The sequence below is a fragment of the Miniopterus schreibersii genome (assembly GCF_964146895.1).
Source record: "Miniopterus schreibersii genome assembly, chromosome: 3".
In the NCBI taxonomy this organism is placed as follows: domain Eukaryota; kingdom Metazoa; phylum Chordata; class Mammalia; order Chiroptera; family Miniopteridae; genus Miniopterus; species Miniopterus schreibersii.
Genome location: NC_138103.1, coordinates 10,834,853 through 10,851,108, shown reverse-complemented (window position 1 = coordinate 10,851,108; position 16,256 = coordinate 10,834,853). Strand labels below are relative to the sequence as shown.

At 56.6% G+C, this 16,256-nt stretch overlaps 2 protein-coding genes across 8 annotated transcripts; both read right to left on the bottom strand.

Moving 5' to 3' along the window:
- Positions 1 to 388: 388 nt before the first annotated feature.
- On the bottom strand, positions 389 to 3,127 carry DNASE1L2 (deoxyribonuclease 1 like 2). 2 transcript variants are annotated; one of them, XM_081132139.1, is made up of 7 exons: positions 2,854 to 3,127; positions 2,677 to 2,765; positions 2,499 to 2,582; positions 2,320 to 2,420; positions 2,131 to 2,243; positions 1,787 to 2,038; positions 389 to 1,374 (listed from the first exon to the last, which is right to left on the bottom strand). In XM_081132139.1, the coding sequence occupies exons 1-7, from the start codon at positions 3,064 to 3,066 to the stop codon at positions 1,321 to 1,323; spliced, it is 906 nt and encodes a 301-aa protein (XP_080988265.1). In that variant the 5' UTR covers positions 3,067 to 3,127; the 3' UTR covers positions 389 to 1,320. The 2 variants fall into 2 exon arrangements, with proteins under 2 accessions (XP_080988265.1, XP_080988264.1); XM_081132138.1 differs by lacking the exon at positions 389 to 1,374 and having other exon boundaries at positions 1,576 to 2,038.
- A 925-nt stretch (positions 3,128 to 4,052) lies between these two features.
- Positions 4,053 to 14,707, bottom strand: E4F1 (E4F transcription factor 1). 6 transcript variants are annotated; one of them, XM_081132123.1, is made up of 14 exons: positions 14,456 to 14,707; positions 11,911 to 12,062; positions 10,514 to 10,619; positions 7,458 to 7,651; positions 7,248 to 7,368; positions 7,000 to 7,152; positions 6,740 to 6,909; positions 6,204 to 6,413; positions 5,842 to 5,950; positions 5,469 to 5,686; positions 5,014 to 5,212; positions 4,800 to 4,939; positions 4,669 to 4,731; positions 4,053 to 4,586 (listed from the first exon to the last, which is right to left on the bottom strand). In XM_081132123.1, exons 1-14 carry the CDS (start codon positions 14,613 to 14,615, stop codon positions 4,230 to 4,232), a joined length of 2,352 nt encoding a protein of 783 aa, XP_080988249.1. In that variant the 5' UTR covers positions 14,616 to 14,707; the 3' UTR covers positions 4,053 to 4,229. The 6 variants fall into 6 exon arrangements, with proteins under 6 accessions (XP_080988249.1, XP_080988248.1, XP_080988250.1 ...); XM_081132122.1 differs by having other exon boundaries at positions 5,842 to 5,947; positions 14,456 to 14,655; XM_081132124.1 differs by lacking the exon at positions 6,204 to 6,413 and having other exon boundaries at positions 14,456 to 14,655.
- Between the last annotated feature and the right edge of the window lie 1,549 nt (positions 14,708 to 16,256).

Below are 16,256 nucleotides of genomic sequence, written 5' to 3'. Positions count from 1 at the left end.
CTGGTCGGAGACCTGTGTGGGAGGCAACCAATCGATGTCTCTCTTTCACATTGAGTTTCTCTCTCTCTCCCCTTCCCTCCCTCCTTTCCACTCTCTAAAAATCAATGGGAAAATAATCTCAGGTGATGATTAACAGGAAAAAAAATTGTGACTAACGTTCTCGGTTTGTCCCATCCCTGGCCCCTGGGCCCCCTGATTGCTACAAGCATAAAGCAGTCATGGGCCCTGATGATCCACACAAGACTCCCCTGCCTCCACGCCCCAGAGAAAAACCCTTCAGCCACCACATTTGTTTCTTTAGATGGAGGAGTGTATGATAATTCAGAGAAATCGGGGGGACTTGAAAAGAGGGATGAGGGAGGAATTACTTGAGAGGCATTCTGTGTTGAGAGTTTCCCATGTCTTATTTTAGAAAGATATGTCAAGAAAAACCTGTTTAAACTTCTGACAAAAAGACTTTTCCTCCCATACAATTCAGGACAGTTGCCAAATCCTGCCAAAGATGAAATGTTTCCAAAACTGGAAACCTCATCAGGCCCTTGTCAGTTATGCTGTGTACTGGAACTCTGCTTGTTCCCAGTCCTCAGGTGATGGGCTTACCTGGGATACAGGCCACTGTCCTCCGGGACAAGTCCTTGCTCAGCCCAGGGCTTCTGAGGAGAACCTACCCAGGAACATACCATTGAAGGGCTGTACCAACTGGAGTTGTGCAGGTTCTGTGGGCAGGACCTTAACCTGACCCCCCCGCAGTGGTGGGACCCCTGAAGACCAGTGCCTCAGGATTCCTGCAGGACCAGAGAGTCAGACTGCGGGAGGGATATTGGGCTGGAAGTTTGGCCTTGCAAGGCAACATTATACCTATGTGATCGCTGATCCCCACTGCATTCAGTACAAGTTCTTGAAAGCATTTACAATGGTCTGGAGGTGGTAGTGCCCCGCAGGATGTGAAATGGACAGGCTAGACTGTGCCTGGCCCCTAAAGAACCCCCTAGGCTGTAGGACCAAGGTTTGTGCTGCAGGAAGACAGCCCTGAGAAAAGTCATGGAGGCCTCCCAAGCTGACCTGTTTGTGGTCCTGGCTGAGCACTCCCGTTTATTTAGCAGAGCCACACCCAGCACTCTGGGGTGCTCTTCACACCCCTGTGAGGTAGGTAATGGTAGGCCATTTTACAGATAGGCAACAGGCTCTGGGTGTTCTGTAACATGTCAATGGCCACTTGTTCAAGCCCAGTTGACCCTGCCCTGCAGCCTTGCTGGGAGTAAGCCAGCCACCCTGAAGGAGCCCTGTAGAGCTGTTCTTCATGGCCAGTGCTTGGAACTGTCAGTGGGACTTGAGGGTCACTTCCACAGGAAAATGGTCACTGATGGCAAGGGCCTGGAGGGAGAGGGAGTCAAGCCTCAGAGACCCTGCTGGGCAACCTGCCCTCCCTGAGAACTGGCCCCCACCTGGAATGAAGCCCACTGGGTTTCTAAAAAAAACTGCATCTGGGGGAGCAGGCTAGTGAGGCCTGGGCTGTCCACCCCTGCTGTTGCCTGCAGGTGGGGAAGGGACACAGACTCAGGACCCTACCTCAGGAGAGGCAAAGGTTATCCTATCTTGCCATCCCAGATTTGTTCCATTCTGCCAGAAATGAGCCTCTAGGGGCCTTTTCCAGAAACTAGGGCAGGAAGGGGGTCACCTGGTACACTAAGGCTGAGCCTGGCCTTGGGCAGAAGAGAGCTGGCTCCTGTCTGCCAGTGCAGAGCAACCAGGGGACCCCCCAACCCCTGTGGAACTCAGCACTCACCTGGGTCTGGTCGAGGCCAAATACCTCCTGGAAGTTGTGCACCACGGCCGACTGGGGCTTCAGGCTCCTGCGCAGGTGGGCGCCGCAGACAACAATACGGTCGTAGGCACAGTCTGAGTTGCCCACCGTGGTGTCAGCACTGTCTGGGATGACCCATTTGAACACCTCGCTGCTGCGCAGGCGGATATCCGCCCAGTCCTGCTCCCGGACGTAGCTGCAATCTGCGTTGAAGTCACCCAGGAACAGCATGTCCTGCGGGGGACCAGGGTCTGAGCCAGCCCAGCAGAGCCTACACTTCTGTGGCCGCCCCCGGGGACCCAGGTCTGTGCGGGCACGGGGCTTACGTCAGTGCCCCACTTGTCGATCACGTCCAGGTACACGTCGTAGAGAGCGTCGATCTCCGCTACTGCGTCGTGCGGCGCGGCATGCAGTGGAACCAGCACAAACTCCTTAGCAGCTGCGGGAGAGGGTGGGTGTCAAAGGCGGGGTGGGGCCTGTAAGATAGGTGGGGCCTGCGTGGGGCGGGGCCTCACCGGAGTTGGGGGCTGAAAATTTGACCACGAAAGGTTCGCGACTGAAAATGTCCTGCGGGTCCGGGTACTGGTACGTGTCTACGACGGACACTGCATCCTTCCTGAGGGCAAAGGGCAGGTGGGTGCGCTGAGTCGGCCACCTCCTACTCCCCACCCCACCCCGCATCCCTGCCCCTCACCTGTAAACGAACAAGTACATTTCCTTGTACTGATCCCGCCCCAGGGGCTCACTGCTCACAAAGCTGTACTCGTTCCTGGACATGCTGCGGAGATACGGACCAAGCCCTGAGTCAAGGCACCGCGCCGAGGCCTGGGATGCCTCCCGGAGCTCCCGACGCTGGGCGCTGCCCGCCACACCTGTTGATCTGCTCCATGAGCGCAGTCACTGCGCTCAGGTCCGGGTCTCGCACTTCCTGCACGAGCGTGATGTCATAGCCAGCCAGGATCTGGAGAGGGGACCCCAGGGGTCGGGTTACGCAAGGCGGATTCACCCGCAGAGCCCAGCGGCATCCCGAGCCCTGGCCCCCGCCTCACTTGTGCGATGACGCTGCCACAAACTGAGTCCAACACTTTGCTGTCGCCGAAACTCTGGATATTGAAGGCTCCAATGCGCAGCGCTGCTGCCCCGGCGGCCCCCAGAGCCCAGAGCGCAGCCAGTAGGGCCTGGGGCCCTCCCATTGCGCGGAGCGAGCGGTCTGGGAGGGACAGGCACAGCCCACGTGAGCGCGGACAGGGAGTCGGACACATCTAGCCACCCCTCACCTCCCCGGGCAAGGGGGCCTAGCAGAGTATGCCGCCCAATGTGGACCGGCACCAAGGTGCAACGCCCCCGCCGGGCTCTCCGCAGGGTGGTGCTCTGGGCTCACAGCCATTCTCCTACTCGGTGGGAAAACTGAAACCCAAATAGAGGTACCCCATTCCATTCAGCCCCAGACGCACCTGAGATGTGGATGGGGCCGTGTCAGAGACTCCGAATCTGGGCCCAGGTAAGGGTCTGAGATCCAGGCTGGGAATGTGTCCGTGGTACCAGACTCCAAGGGCTTGGTCTGGTAACAGCTCTGGTGACTGGGCACGGGTATTTGAGGCCCTGATCCAGGGAGGGGCCCAACTGCGTTTGGTCCCGCCCCCTCTACAAAGTTGGTGCCAGAACTCCTGGCTCCCATTCCCACAGAGACCCCAGAGGGCAAGGCAACAGGGGATCCACCCTGAGGCTGCTCCAGCCCCCAAGTCTGTCAGAATCAGGACTCAGAAGTCCCTGCCAGCACCCCAAGAGCTGCAGGAGAGGGGGAGATGACCAGCCATACCCATGGTCCAGGCCTTATTCTTGTTCCCACCCCCCATAAACTAGGTCATCCAGACTTTCCCTCCTGGAGCTGCATCCCCTCAGGGAAACTAAGGTAGCATAATTAGGAAAGACCAACCCCATTCTTGGCCCCATATCTCCCACTGTTTCTTCTATACATTGTCAGAGGCTCCTGGTCTGGCCTCAGTCCCCTGCCCCAGGGCACTGCATTGGGCCTTAGGAAGCTGGGGTCACAGATCCCAGTGGGCAGGGCACCAGCAGGTGGCTGCCTGTCCACATGCCAGTGACACCCACACACCGCCAAAGTGTCGCCAACCCATGAGTACTGGGCGGGGTGGCCAGGAATGAGAGTCTACAGAGTGGTGTGGGCAGGCAGGTGCTGCCACAAGAGAACTTGCCAGGGCTGCCACGGCCGCAACATCACAAGCCATGGGTTTTCATGTTTTATTGTAAAGCAACAAAAAACTGTATTTACACTCCCACATGTCTGAACATCTGAATTCTGTGCCCTGTCTTTTCCATACTAGGCCAGGTAGGAGTGGGTAAGGCACTCAGGATCCTTGCCCTTGACCCAGCCCAGCCCAGTGGGACCCTGCAGGTATCCATGCTAAACGATGACAGTCTGCACCTCGAGCTGGCCCTCTGGGGAGGCAATGACCAGCTCACCCGCATGCTCCAGGATCTCAATGTCCTCCGATGAAACCATGGTCACTGTGGCCTGCTCAGTGCCATTTGCACCTGCGCGGGCAGTAAGCACTGTGCCCTCGCTAATGGCTGAAGCCAGTGTCATGGCCACCTGCTCTGTCAGGCTCTCAGGGGTGGCAATGGTAATGGTGTCTGTAGCAGTGGCTTCTGGACTCAGCCCTGCCTCCTGGTCCATGGTCACATTCTGCACAATGATTTGGTGCCCGGCGCTGGCCTGGTGTACGATCTGCTGCACCACCTTCATGATATGGCTGTCCACCTGTGGGTGGCTCACAGCTCAGCCCACGAGGCTGGGTAAGGGTACCAGGCATCCCCTTCCCACCCCTCCCGCAGCCCCTCACCTCTGTTTGGGTGCCCTCTATGATCTCTGTAGCTTCACTGGTCTCCGCATCATCCGCAGTGGCCTGGACAGAGGGTCAGAGGTCAACCTTGCCTGCCTCAGTGCCACATCCCAACCCTGCCCTACACCCACCTCAATGATGTACTCCTGGGTGTCAGCCACCACGGATGAGAACTCAACCAGCACAGTGTGTGGGTCTTCATCGAGGACAGTGGCAGCTGCTGTGGGGCTCTCAGATACCAGCAGCTCCTCTACCTCCAGCAGGCAGCCCCCTGAGATGAAGAGTTCAGTCAGGGGTGGCCGCCTGCTGCCCCTTGACCCCTCCTGACACCCACTAGCTACCAACCTTTAGTACGCAGGTGTCGATTCAGCGTGCCATGCTCAGCAAAGCCACGGCCACACTTGTAGCACTTGAAGGGCTTCTCACCCGTGTGGTGCCGAACGTGCCTCACCAGTGAGCCCTTCTCCCGGAAGCCTCGGCTGCAAAATGGGCATACGTGTGGCTTCTCCTCCAGGTGTGTCCGGAAGTGTACCTGCTGGGCATTCTGAGGAGATCCACCATCAAGATCAACCTGGCCTTGGCCACAGCTCAGACTGAGCCTTTCCCCATTGACTTCCAGGGCAAGGGAAGGTGCAGGATTCAGGGGCCAGCAGGGACGGGCCAGGTCGGCAATGAGCAGGCTCGGGGTAAAGGGCTAACAAGGGAGGGCTGTGGCAGAAACAAGGGATGGATCTGGCCCATAGAGTGGAGAGATCATGGGTGGGGGGTCAGAAGTCAGGGGTCAGGGCTGGAGGGCCCACCTTGGTCTTGTAGCGCTTGCCACACTCAGGACAAGGGTAGGGCCGCTCATCTGAATGGACGCGCCGGTGGCCGCGAACATGAGCGATGGTCTTGTAGAGTTTCCCACAATCCCCACAGCGGAAACGGCGCTCATTCACATGGACCTCCTGGTGCTTCTTGAGCAGGTAGGCCTTGGGGAAGGTCTTGCCACACTGCACACATGTGAACAGCTTCGGCCCTGGGGACTCAGGCAATGTCAGACCAGGTCCAATCCCTAAGGACCCCCTCAACGACCTGCTGCCTGCCCACAGGCCACCCTGAGCACCCACTGCCCAAGGGACAATCCTGGTCACCCACATCCACTGACCAGTGCCCCACCCTCCTGCCACTCACCTGCATGGCTCCTTTTGTGGGCCTCTAGGGTGGCCGCTGTTGGGAAGGTTTCACTGCACTGAGGGCACAGGTGGGTCCTGGGTACAGCTGAGGCCTCGTTGGCCACCTGCTGGGGGACCACGGCATGCTTCCAATATCCACTGCAGGCTGGGTCCCAGCAGTACCAAGGATAGACCCATAGTACCCCCACCCTAATAGGCTCCATCATAGGCCCAGGGGTAAACAGATCAGGCAACAAAGTCACTGCAGAAAGTGACAGCAGGGAGAACAGCAAGGAGGCTGGCGGCCAGGCCAGTGTAATGAACAGCTTCATCTAAGGTGCCGCCCCCAGGAACGAGCACACTGGCAGCACAGGTACCTACTGTCTCCACCTGCTCCACCTCCAGCAGCGGCAGTTCTGGGGGACCATCTCCCAGGGGCTGGGGACTGGACGCAGCGGGAGGGACTGGCTCCAGGGCCCCCTCCTCCCCAGTGACCCTCTCAAGGACAATGCCAGAGTTCTGCATGGCCTGGTGCAGTAGGTTCTCCCGACTGTCCTCGCTGGAACAGGGAAGCTCCTTGGGAGCTGGGGGCTGCAGGGGAGGTGGAGGGAGGGAGGTTGGCCAGGTGGCTCAGCACATGGCACCCACCCAAAGCCACTGCACAGGGCAAACCCAAGGGGCCCAGAGACCACTGTGCACACCCAATATCTTCACTCAGGAATGCCCATGGGAACCCCACAGCCCACTCCATCTGCTCTTGCTTGCCCCATCTAGACCAGCCATTGGTCTTTTGACTCCTTTGCAACCAGAGTGCCAGGAAGGCTGCCCAGGTCAGTCCTATTCCCACTGGAGCCAGTGCCCAGAACAGAGCCTGGCATTGAGCAGACAGAGACCATACCCCCCAGACGGCCCCCCACCTCTGGGGCTAGGGCTTTCATGCCCAGGGGAAGCTCTTGCATCTGGACATGGACTTCATGGATGACTGTGCCCTTGGCATCTGTCACCAGATGAATCACAGGTGACGTCTCCATGGGCTCGCCTATCACCGATGATGATGTAATGGTCCCCATGGTGGAGGCACCAGGCCCTTTAAGACAGAACCAAGAAGAGTTCTTGAAGAAACCTCCCTGACCAGGGCAGCTCCAGGGCTGGAACAGGGAGCCTTCACCATGCTGACCTGCAGGAGCATCCTCTTTGCCAACAACCACATCCTTGCTCATGCTGAATCGAATTTTTTCAGTGCATGGGGTGAGAGACTTGAGGTGCCGGGTAAGTGCGCCCGACTCCCGGAAGCTCTTTCCACACTTGGCACACTTATAGGGACGCTCATCTGTGGAACAGAGTCAGCTTTGGGTGGAGAAGGCAGGCCTGGAGCATAGCCTCCCACCAGGAGGTAGGGGTGCTCCACGAATCAAGCTAGCTCACCTGTGTGCCGCCGGTGGTGCCGGATGAGTGAGCCCTTGGTTCGGAAGGAGGCCCCGCACAGCTTGCACTCGTGGTCCTTATGGCTGCTGTGGGTGACCATGTGGGCCTTGAGGATGCTACCCTGGGGGGGAGGGGCAGCGAGGCTCAGGCACCTCCCTGAGCAGGAGGCCTGGCCCCCTTAGCTGGCACGGCCCAAGACCTGGGGCTCACCGTCTTGAAGGTCTTGTGACACAATGCACACACGTAGCGGCCATCCTCGTTCACCAGCAGCTTGACCTGGGCCTGTTCACCCTGCCCAGCCATCCCAGTTCCCTGATGGTCAGGGCTGCCTGAGGCCTCTGTCATCTCATTGTCGCCCGGATCCACCTCAGCAGCCACAATGACCTCTTTGATGTGTCCACTGTCTGAAGAGAAGCAGGTCAGCCTGAGTCTCAGGATGCCACAGGCCCTACTGCATCCTGGGATCCTGGCCCAGGAATACTGCTGGAGCACGTTGGAGGTGCCTAGAAAAGCTCCAGGCCCCCAGAATGTATCCACTGGGGAGACCATGGTGCCCCCGCCCCTTACCCAAGAGGAGCATAGTACTAGATGTGCACAGGGGTCCTGCCACTTCTAAGGGCAATGGAGTACCCAACACAGAGACAATGGCCAGGCCAACCCAGCTCACTGCAATCTGCCCTGCCTGCTGCCCCAGCTCCCACTAACATAAGAAGAAAATGCCGCTAGAGTCACCCACTGGCATCTGTTTTGAAGCAGGCAGGCAAGGAACCCAGCCTGGAAGTAAATGCTCATGAGACACCTGGGACAGCCTGAGGTTTCTGCACCTATCAAGAATGTTGAAAAAATCTGACAGTCGTCCTGGCCTGGTAGCTCAGTTGGTTAAAGCGTCATCCTGATGCAAGTTTGATCCCTAGTCAGGGTACATACAAGAATCAACCAATGTGCCCTGTCCGGTGTGGCTCAGTTGGTTGAGCATCATCCCATGCACAGAGAGGTCGCCAGTTTGATTCTTGGTCAAGGCACATGCCTGGGTTGTGGGCTCAATTCCTGGTTGGGGGGCATGCAGGAGGCAGCCGATCCATGTTTCTCACTCACATCAATGTTTCTTTCTCTTCCCCTCTCCATTCCTCTCTCTTTAGAATCAAAACAAACATATTAAAAAAAAGAAAAAAAAGAAAACTGACAATGTGTAAAGCTAAGCTGTAAACACTTCACAATTTCTGTTCATAAAAATGACAGTGGGAAATGATTGTGAAACTATTTCTTTGAAGCCTCTGTCAGGCTGGCACCATGTTTTGACAAGTCATTCTCTCCAAATAGAACGGAAGCACCTGACTCAAAAACAAATAAGGACATGTCTCACCCATGCTCTGGCAGGCATGCCTAATGCTTTATCTTTCCTCTGCCCCAGAAAGTGTGGTACAGTAGGCCAAAGGGTCAGGGAAGGGGTAACAAGCGAAATGCAAGTTTGTTTTCCAGAGGAGGCAGGAGTGGGTATCCAGCTGCCACTCAGCCCCAGCAGCTCCCACTGACCATGCACCCTGGCCCAGCAAGGTCAGAGACCTCGCAGCCCTGGGACAGCGGCAGCTGGCAGTTTAGGATTCTGGCCAACCCTAGGTTCTGAACCACTGAGCAGCTAATATCACAGGGACATTTGGGATACCCAGGATGCCTGCAAAAGGGGGAACTCCCAAGGGTGCAAGATAGGGGGTGTCCAGAGAGGAGCCCCAGAACTGCCGAGTTGTAGGCACAGGCAGGCTGGAGATCAGGGTGGTGGGAAGGTGCCTGATTGAACAGGGGTCTGCAGCCCATAGATGCCACCCAAACACAGGAAATTTGTTTTTCTTTTTCCTTTCTTTGTTTATTTTTATTTTTTTTAATCCTCACCCAAGGATATCTTTTATTGATTTTTAGAGAGAAAGGAAGGGGGAGAGAGAAACATTGATGTGAGAGAGAAACATCAATCAGTTGCTTCCCATATGTGCCCTGAACCCGCAACCTTTTGGTGTATGGGACAACACTCCAACCAACTGAGCCACCTGGCCAGGGCAGGGAACTTGTTTTTCTATATGACACTACCCACCCCAGAAAGCAAAAACCACACCAGGGCTGGAGCATGGCCCCATCTCCCACACAACATTCCTACCCCAGAGTGGCACCAGGTGCACCTCCTTGTCCACAGGAATGTCAGGGGGAAAGAGAGCGTGGAGACAAGGACAGGTGTCCCATCAACTCCTGAGGTGGGGCCTTGGCAAAAAAGCCTGATCTAAGGTTCCCCTCCCCCAGTTCTCCTCTACCACCCCCTCTTCCTACCCTAGATGGTCCCAAGAGCTTCCCAAGGGCAAATTCTACCTGTTGCCCAAACCTGCTTCCTGTCTAACTGCTCAACCCACTCATGCACCTGCCAAGGTCTCTGCCCAGTAGGCCTCCCAGGTAACCACCATTCCCTTCCCAGCTTCCCGAGGCATCAGGCCCAACCCAGCCTCCCTCCACTGCTCAGACCACCGACCCCTCCCGGCACCCTCCACCTGCCCCAGCTCTGACCTGCCCTTTGAATGTCTCCCCTGCATACTGGCCTGTCCCCAATTAATGAGTGTGTAATCCAATCCAAACCTCTCAACACCCCTCCCCTATTGGACATCAGGAGGTACTTTAGCTTAAAAAAGCCATCAAAGAGGCTGACTTGGCGTTGTATGCTCATAAAAGCCTTGTGAGAATCAGGTCAAGAATAGCTACCCCCACGCTGGAGGGAGTGAGCACTGGGAAGCTGAAGGCCAAGGTCAAGCAGCAGATCAAGGACAAGCTGGAACAGCAGGTACACTCCATGCACACCCCACCCCGAACCTTCAGAGCCAACTGTAGGAGGAAGCAGGAACCAGGGGGGTAGCAGAAAAGTGGGGAAGATGCTGGAAGGACCAGAGCAGAGATGTCTAGAGAAGTAGCAGGAGAGCAGCCAGCTCGTGATTATGCAAAGTGAGGACTCCCCAACGTACAGATGTGCCCTAGGGCAGCCCAGGCCACACGCTTCCCCTTTCCTGGCAAGGCAGGGTCTGATCCCCATTGCTCAAGCCTCCAACAGACCCTGCCCTGGGGAAGGTGCACACGAAGTCCCAGTTCCTCCTGTGCCTGGCCTTGCTCTCAGGGAAGCAGAGGAATGTGGGCAGCAGAGGTCCCCAACCTCCAGCCCTGACCACTGATGGCTACCAGGTCAGCAACACTTCAGGGCTGAAAGCCAGGAATGGACATGCCCAGTGGGGCCAGCTTACCAACAATATCAGGCGTGTGGCTGATGTCTGATGTCAGAGCAGCTGCCTCCACAACAATGTGGGCCAAAGTGATGGGCTCCTCCGGACTTGCCACCGCTGGGACCACCTACCAATGGGGAACAGGGGACATAGGGGACTCATCTGCGGGGCTCCAGAGCTCCCTTGGTTTGGTGAGTATGGGCTTGGGTTTATGTCCATGCAGGATGGCTGGGGTGGAGGCTCTCATCTCCCCCAAGAGAATCACTACTCCGAGCCCAGCCTGGCCCAGGGTGTCAGCCCCATCTCTCTAACGTCTGTGGCCACTGAGGAGCACGGAGCACCAAGCACCCTCAGGGAGGATCCAGAAGGAAGTGATCAGAGCTCTAGCTTGAAGCTCAGCTGGCTGTGCAGGAATGAATGTGATGAAGGTAAGCACCCACACCAACCAGCCCCAGCCAGGGGTCACAGGAAAGGGACCCAGGAGCATGGGAGCAGGGGCCTTCCTAGAAAAGAGGGCACCTCTGGGAGGGGCAGGTAAAGACGACTCTGGGCCCACTGTCCTCTAGGCTACTCCCTGTGGTGACCTGAGGCACCTGACTTCTCCTGGAGCTTCTTTTCCCACTTCCCTGCCAGGAGGACAAGCATGCCCCCGTGCAGGGTGCTATGGACCTTAACTGTGTGTGCACAGTCCTGAGGACGCATGGGGTGCAACAAAGTTGGCCATTTTTATTTATTTATTTAATTTTTTATTTTTAATCCTCACCTGAGGATATTTTTCCCATTGCTTTTCAGAGAGAATGAGGGGAGAGAGAAAGAGAGAAACACCAATGTGAGAGAGACACATCGACTGGTTGCCTCCTACACGTGCCCCGACCAGGGCCAGGGATCACGTCTGCAATCGAGGTACGTGCCCTTGGCCAGAATCGAACCCGGGACCCTTCAGTCTGCGGGCCAACGCTCTAACCACTGAGCCAAACCGGCTAGGGCGAAGTTGGCCATTTTTATTATGGGGTGGCAGGACTCACAGAGACACACTTTGTTCGTGGGATCCCCAGGAACTATGTGTACAGGATAGGAAGGAGGCCCAAAATACAAAAGCCACCATGATACTCGAGCCAAGACAGACCCTTGGGCTACAAGAAAGGAGAGACCCCAGGCCCCAACCGCACATGCTTCAGCCAGAGGCTCCTGAGAAGGCTGGGCCATCCAGGAAATCCCAGAGCACCACCAGGCTCTTGGTGGTAGGGCCCAGACCCTCCCTCACCCAAAATCGGATGCCTGCCCTCTGCCCACCCCAGTGACACAGGGAACCAGCTGCACAGGTCTGTCCCAGCATGCCACCTCTTCCTCCTCCTGCTGTCAGGTGAGCCTAAGGAGGAGGGGAACACACCCAAACATTGCGTGGGTGGTGGGCTCACCTCCTGGCCCAGCAGCGCAGCAGCTGTGGGGGTGGTAGGCACAGCCTCCTGGGGAGCCCGCTGGCAGACCTTCTGGAGCTTGTGCTGAACAAAGTCCTCCAGGGCAGTGAACTCCGCCTGGCAGCGGCCGCATCTATGCACATCATCCTCATCTGTAACGAGCCTGCGATCAGTGGGGCTTGGGAGAGCCTCTGTCCCCAGGCTAAATCCACCCAAGGGTGGCATCAGAACCAGAGGCGCCTTCCCTGACCCTCCCAGAGGGGCTGAGAACATTCAGGTGCAAGCCTCCATCCTCTGGAGATCTGCAAAAGCAGAGCCTACCCTTGGGAGAGGAGCACTGAACAGGGGTGGGCCTCGACTGTACACTTAGGCTGCAGGGATCCACTGAGGCTCTCGTGCCCAAAGCCCCACCTCAGAGATTAGGGGAGGGAGGCCCAGAGAGTAGTCAGGAAGCAGAGGGATTTGACCAACCCAGTTTAGGGACAGTGGTTTATGGGGTTTGCATGTGCCCTTGGGGACCTCAGTGACCACATCTAGGTCTGTTCCCTCATCTGTAAAATGGGCTGACCTAATGCAGAGTACAGTGGAGGGAGAAGAGGTGCTCGTGCCCACAGGGCTCTGGCTGAGAGGCCGGCCCTTGGCAAACACGGAAGAGGGGGCACCCTGGCCCATAACCACTCTTCTCTCACTCTGACTTGGTGCTTCTTTGGTTCCAACAGGCAGCACCTCCCTGCTCTGATAAAGGTGCCCAGGGTGGAACCTCTCAGAGGTACCCACGCCTTAGGGCCACAGCACCTGAGCCCCTCACCATCTGGGATGACCAGCCAATGCTGCCCCTCCTGCTCAGAGTCCCTACCACGTTCCAGGCACCTCACTGGGGATGTCACCAAATCCAGACAGCACCCTGGAAATGACTATTTTTCACTCTACAAAAGCAACTTGAGATTTAAGGCCACCCAGCTGGTGACTGTTGGGGCCAGAACCAGAACCTGAACCTGAGGGTCTACTCCACACACCCCAATGTTTATACAAAGGGATGAGGAAGTGTTTCCTCTGCTTCCATAAAAGTCCGCCAGTTCACACCACCTCACATGCAGTCCCACATTAAGGTCAAACCCAGGCCTGGTACACTGGAGCTCCGTCAATGTCTGTTGAATTAATGAGCAAACAAAGAGCCAAACCAAAGCCATGACTCGCCTACAGGCCACCTGACAGAGGGCAGTCCCATCCAGATGGCTCACAGTCACCAGCCAAGTACTGACTTTTAACCCTCCTGGCCCACTGGCTGAGTCTGACTCGGCACCAGGGTGTTGCTTTTGAAGGAACTCCTGCCACAGAAGGGGACACACCCAGCCGATGTGACACTGAGACAAGGCCATGGGCAGCCCCAGCGGGGCACAGCATCCTCCAAAGAGACCCCTCTTCCAGTTGGCCCTGCCCATAGTGGTGCTGCCCCTCCCAAAGCTGGAAGAAGGAGTAAGAAAAAACTTTATCAGGAAAACAAGCGCTGTTAGGACAAAGACCAACATCACTAGCCAACTGCCTCCTGTCTGGCCCAGTCTACAGCCTCATGGGACAAGCTCAGAGGGCAGAGACTGTAGTTCTATCTCCAAAAGCTATGGCCCTGTGAATGAGCCCTTGGTGTGTGCCAGCACTGTTCTCAGTGATTTACATGCTCTATTTTCATTCTCGCCACTGTCCTATGCAGAAGAGATGTTAAGGGAATGTGCTGAGCTGTCATTGTCCTGGCATCCAATCTAGTCCTTGCTACTTACTAGCTGGATCACCTGGTCATGTCCACATTTTCGAACCTCAATCTTCCTCACTCACAAAATGAGAATAATAACAGTAATAAGTGTCCAGAATTTGTTTGAGGATGAAGAAGGCTGATACAAGTTAAGTGCTTGATACATTGTTATCAGCACCTTCCTCATGTTGTAACAGGAAGTGGAGGTTCAGAGAGGTGTGTGGTCACCTACTCAGGATCAACTAGCTAGAAAGTGGCAGGTCTGGGATGGAGCCCACAGGCTGACTGCAGCGCACAGGCTCTCCTCCCCAAGGGCCAGCCCACACAAAGCCCAAATCCTGGAGAAACCTGAGGCCCAGTCCTCCTGGAGCCCCCAGTCACACCCCAGCCAGGGCCCTAGCGGACCCTCAGGTGCAGTGGGAGAGGGCCCAGAGGGGAGCAGGGACCGTGCCCAGAAAGGAAAGCAGAGAGGCCGGCCTAGGAGAGCAGGGCTGACGGTGGAGGCGTTCGTGGAGGTCTACGCGGACAGCCCGGGAGGCTTGAGCAACTGTGAGTATCCGTAAGTGAGCACCGGAACCCGCGGGGGTGACTGGCGCTCTGCAGCTGAGGCCCAAGAGTCTGAGGAAACCGGGAACTCGTGGAGAACTCTGAGGGGTCCCATGAAGACCCGGGAGGTCCGCAAGAAATCCGAGTCTGGGAAAATCAGTCGCGCCCGCAGCTCAGGTCATCGGAGCCTCCGCCAGCCCCGGGCTGAGTCGCCCCCACCCGGGCCACACCCCGCCCAATCGGCCGCGTTACCTTCCTCGCTAAAGGGCGCCGGGAGGCCGAGGAAGCCGCTAGGGGCCAAGGCCGCCGACGCCGCCGCCTCGACCCCGCCCTCGCCCGCTTCCCGCCTGGCTTCGGCCCGGGCTTCTGCCGTATGAGCGGCCGTCACCCGCACTGCCATCGCGCCATCCATGTCGCAACGCGCCGCAGGAAGATGGCGGATTTACGACCGTGTCGTCATAACAACGGGCCGCGCCGGAGCCAGCGAGAGAGAAAAACTAGGGCAAGATGGCGGGGCGGGGCCAGGGTGGGTTTGATGGACAGGTGGAGGGGAGGAGCTTATACCAAGAGTTATGGGCGGGGCTTCTTGTGGGGGCGTGGTTACGGCGGAGCGGACTGACTAGCGCGGGGGCGCGTCCTGAGGAGGGCCCTTGGGGTTCGGCTTCGCACGGAGGGGGCGAGGCTGTGCGTGAGGAACCGAAGGCTAGGGCGGGCCCGGGAGAGGCTGGGTTCAGTTGCGAAAGCGGCGTCTAGGTTTGAGAGCTGGAGTAAGAGGGCGAGGTGGACGGGCAGCGCCACCCGGCCAGCCGGAGAGGGTGCTGTGACCCGGGGCTCGCCGGGATCCGAGCTCTAAAGGGCCGTGTGGTCCCCTCCGTCCACCGACCCCCCCTCAGGGGTCAGAACTTCCCTTGGTGGTTGCCTAGGTCTTGGGAGTAAAACTGAGTCTGGGAGGACTTCACTAAGCCTTTTATTCTTTTGTTTTTTAAGTTGTGATAAATATACACAATGATAAAATTTATCATTTAGCGACATTTAGAACATTCACAATGTTGTGCAACCATCACCACCATCTAGTTTCAGTAGTTTTGTCTTTCCAAAAGAAAACCTTAGCAGTCGCTCCTCATTCTCCCCTCACCCCAGCCCCTGGCAATCACTTTCCGTTTCTACGGATTAACCATTTCTGGACATTCATATAGATAGACTTACACATGTGATCTTTTGCATCTGGCTTCTTTTGCTTAGCATAATGTTTTCAAGGTTTATCTGTGGTAGGCAGACAGATATGAGCAGAGCAACGGGCCAGGTACTGAAGGTCACCAGGGCGGGAAGCCCTGTGTGCCTAGAAACAGACGAAGTGGGAAAACAAGGACCTTGCCCCCCAGGGTAACCTTTCCACCCCAGAATATTGCTGATCATGCAATTCAGACCATCTGACCTTCCATATCACTGGACAAGCGGTTCGGACCCTCCCCTGACCTTTCCTCCCCTGGCAGGTTGCTAGTCACGCAGGTTAGACCCCCTTACAGAGGGTGGGGAAGGGATGAACAAGGGGACCAGAAAACAGCCCTTAAAGCATTAACCCCTAGGGATAACAGCTAGGCTTCAGTTGTATTTCAGCTCCAGAAAAGCAACAAAACCTATCAGCTGACCTCAGGACCAGCTGCATTGATTGATGACCCTCTTCCCTGGTGTCGACCAATCAGTGGAGACCATGACCCTGATAAGACACATCTGGAAAGCTGATGAGTATTCTATTGCGATCCTCCCTTTGGACTGCCCCTAAAATCCCCGACCCTTAAAAGCACTTAGGACAGAGGACACTCTCCCTCCCTGGAGAGTGTGCCCCCTCCCCCCCATTTCACTCCCATTCCTCTTCCCCTGCCCCCAAGTCATGTTACCTTCTGAGCCCATTTCTTCTACTGCTCACTTCATCCACCTCTGTGATTTTCTAAATAAATGTTCTCTTATAGTTTGAATTTTAGCTGAGAACTCTATCCTAGCCAGAACTCAAGTACCAAGGTTGCTGAACAAAGGTCCAGTCTGATCCTACCAT

Coding starts and splice junctions, on each gene's coding strand:
- DNASE1L2 (XM_081132138.1), bottom strand. CDS start 3,066: ATGTGTCCGACTCCCTGTCCGCGCTCACGTGGGCTGTGCCTGTCCCTC. Junction 2,766..2,853: donor GTGGCAGCGTCATCGCACAA/GTGAGGCGGGGG, acceptor TCCCCTCTCCAG/ATCCTGGCTGGCTATGACAT. Junction 2,039..2,130: donor TCGACAAGTGGGGCACTGAC/GTAAGCCCCGTG, acceptor GGTCCCCCGCAG/GACATGCTGTTCCTGGGTGA.
- E4F1 (XM_081132123.1), bottom strand. CDS start 14,615: ATGGATGGCGCGATGGCAGTGCGGGTGACGGCCGCTCATACGGCAGAA. Junction 12,063..14,455: donor GGCGCCCTTTAGCGAGGAAG/GTAACGCGGCCG, acceptor GGCTCGTTACAG/ATGAGGATGATGTGCATAGA. Junction 5,213..5,468: donor GCAAGCGCTACAAGACCAAG/GTGGGCCCTCCA, acceptor GGATCTCCTCAG/AATGCCCAGCAGGTACACTT.